General features: G+C 46.6%; 1 protein-coding gene across 1 annotated transcript; it reads right to left on the bottom strand.

Annotated features, from left to right (window-relative positions):
- Nucleotides 1-238: 238 nt before the first annotated feature.
- Nucleotides 239-1051, bottom strand: LOC125534002. Its single transcript, XM_048697311.1, has 2 exons — nt 686-1051; nt 239-586 (listed from the first exon to the last, which is right to left on the bottom strand). The coding sequence occupies exons 1-2, from the start codon at nt 990-992 to the stop codon at nt 441-443; spliced, it is 453 nt and encodes a 150-aa protein (XP_048553268.1). The 5' UTR covers nt 993-1051; the 3' UTR covers nt 239-440.
- Nucleotides 1052-1454: the final 403 nt, after the last annotated feature.

Raw genomic sequence — 1454 nt, 5'->3', positions numbered from 1 at the left:
AGAAAGCAGAGGATGCGGCTCAGAAAAGAATTGAGAAAGAGCATGTAAAAGCTCAAGCAAAGGCAGCAGAAATAGCAGCTGAAAGAAAGGGCAGAAGCTGAGCTGAACAAGCTTGCAAGAGCAGAGACAAGAAGAAGTATACCAAGAAACAGTCTATATAATACTTGGCCTACTACTAACTGATTAGTGGTTGTTGTTTACATTGACTATCGATGCATCAAACAACTGCTAAGCAGCTCTGTTGATCAAATAGTGAATTCTCAATGCCTGAGTACATGTTATAGCTGGGACAAATCAATAGTACATGTTTTTTTCGACCCAAGCAATTAAGCATCCAGCACGAGCAGGTGAAAAGCTCAACACAACCACTAACGATGCATCATATCGAGTTGATCCACAAAGACAGCCGACAAAGAAACTGATCAATGAATGGTCGCTGTCTAGACGGCAACCCGGGCAGCTGCTGCTCCTCTTTCGAGCCGTTCCTCTGCTGCGGATGCGGCGGCGTCCCTCATCTGCTGCAGCTGCTGCTCCTGGAGCTGGGACCCGGCTGGTCCTGGAGGTGGAGCAACACCTCCAAGAAAACCTGTTTGTTTACAGGCCATGACAATGCACTTGAGAAACAGTCATCCACAACAAAAAAGAAAAGCAAAGCAAAAGTTGGGATTAGTGTTAATATGATTACCCTGCAGCTTGGCCCATTGCACTAGCCTGTATACTCCATACGCAATGGCCAGTAAACCAAGAAAGCCGCCTAACAATGAAGGCAACAGCGTTGACACAGATATGCGGCGGCCACGATGCGATGAAGATGGTGGTGGCTGCTGGAGCGTCGCAGGAGGAGGAGGGGAGTTAACCGGTCCACACTGGCCAGGAAGCACCTGCTCTCCACCGCATATGGTGTAGAAAGAGATAATGTGTTTTCGCGCCATATGTGTGCTCGCTCGAACTTCCGGCTCCTCGCAAACTTCGCACAAACAGCTCTGCTTCATGATCGTAGAGATGATCTCGCAGCAACTTGGAGTTGGCGTGTTCTCGCTTGTATCACAGGTTAGCACTAGCCGGTTTGCCAACTGCTCCGCGGCGCACTTGTTGGTGTACGCACCTGATCAAGTTCAACCATTTGTTATAAAAGTTCAGTAACATGCATATATCAGAGCACAGTTCAACAATGATCGAGGAGCTAGCAAATGAAGAAGAAGCCATGATCATCACACATGAGCAGAAAGCAACTAGAACTACATATCGATTCAGATCATATCAATCACATATATAGCATAGCAGCAGGGTACGAAGAAAGCTAAACATGCATATATCAATCACTACAGAGAAGAAGAAAGCTAAACCGTTGCTCCACAAATCAAATGGAATGGACATAGATCGAGGAGCAAATGAAGAGGCATCATCACACATGAGCAGAAAGCAAGCACAACTAGGAGTCCTAAGCACAACTA

The sequence above is a fragment of the Triticum urartu genome, chromosome 2, assembly GCF_003073215.2.
Source record: "Triticum urartu cultivar G1812 chromosome 2, Tu2.1, whole genome shotgun sequence".
NCBI classification, from domain to species: Eukaryota; Viridiplantae; Streptophyta; class Magnoliopsida; order Poales; family Poaceae; genus Triticum; species Triticum urartu.
The sequence above is the reverse complement of the archived record's forward strand: the minus strand, read 5'-3'. Positions and strand labels throughout refer to the sequence as shown.

What these genes read in the sequence shown, in the direction of transcription:
- LOC125534002 (XM_048697311.1), bottom strand. Translation starts at nt 992, where the DNA reads ATGAAGCAGAGCTGTTTGTGCGAAGTTTGCGAGGAGCCGGAAGTTCGA. An exon ending in GCAATGGGCCAAGCTGCAGG is followed by an intron (nt 587 to 685) that starts GTAATCATATTA and finishes GTAAACAAACAG; the next exon opens with GTTTTCTTGGAGGTGTTGCT.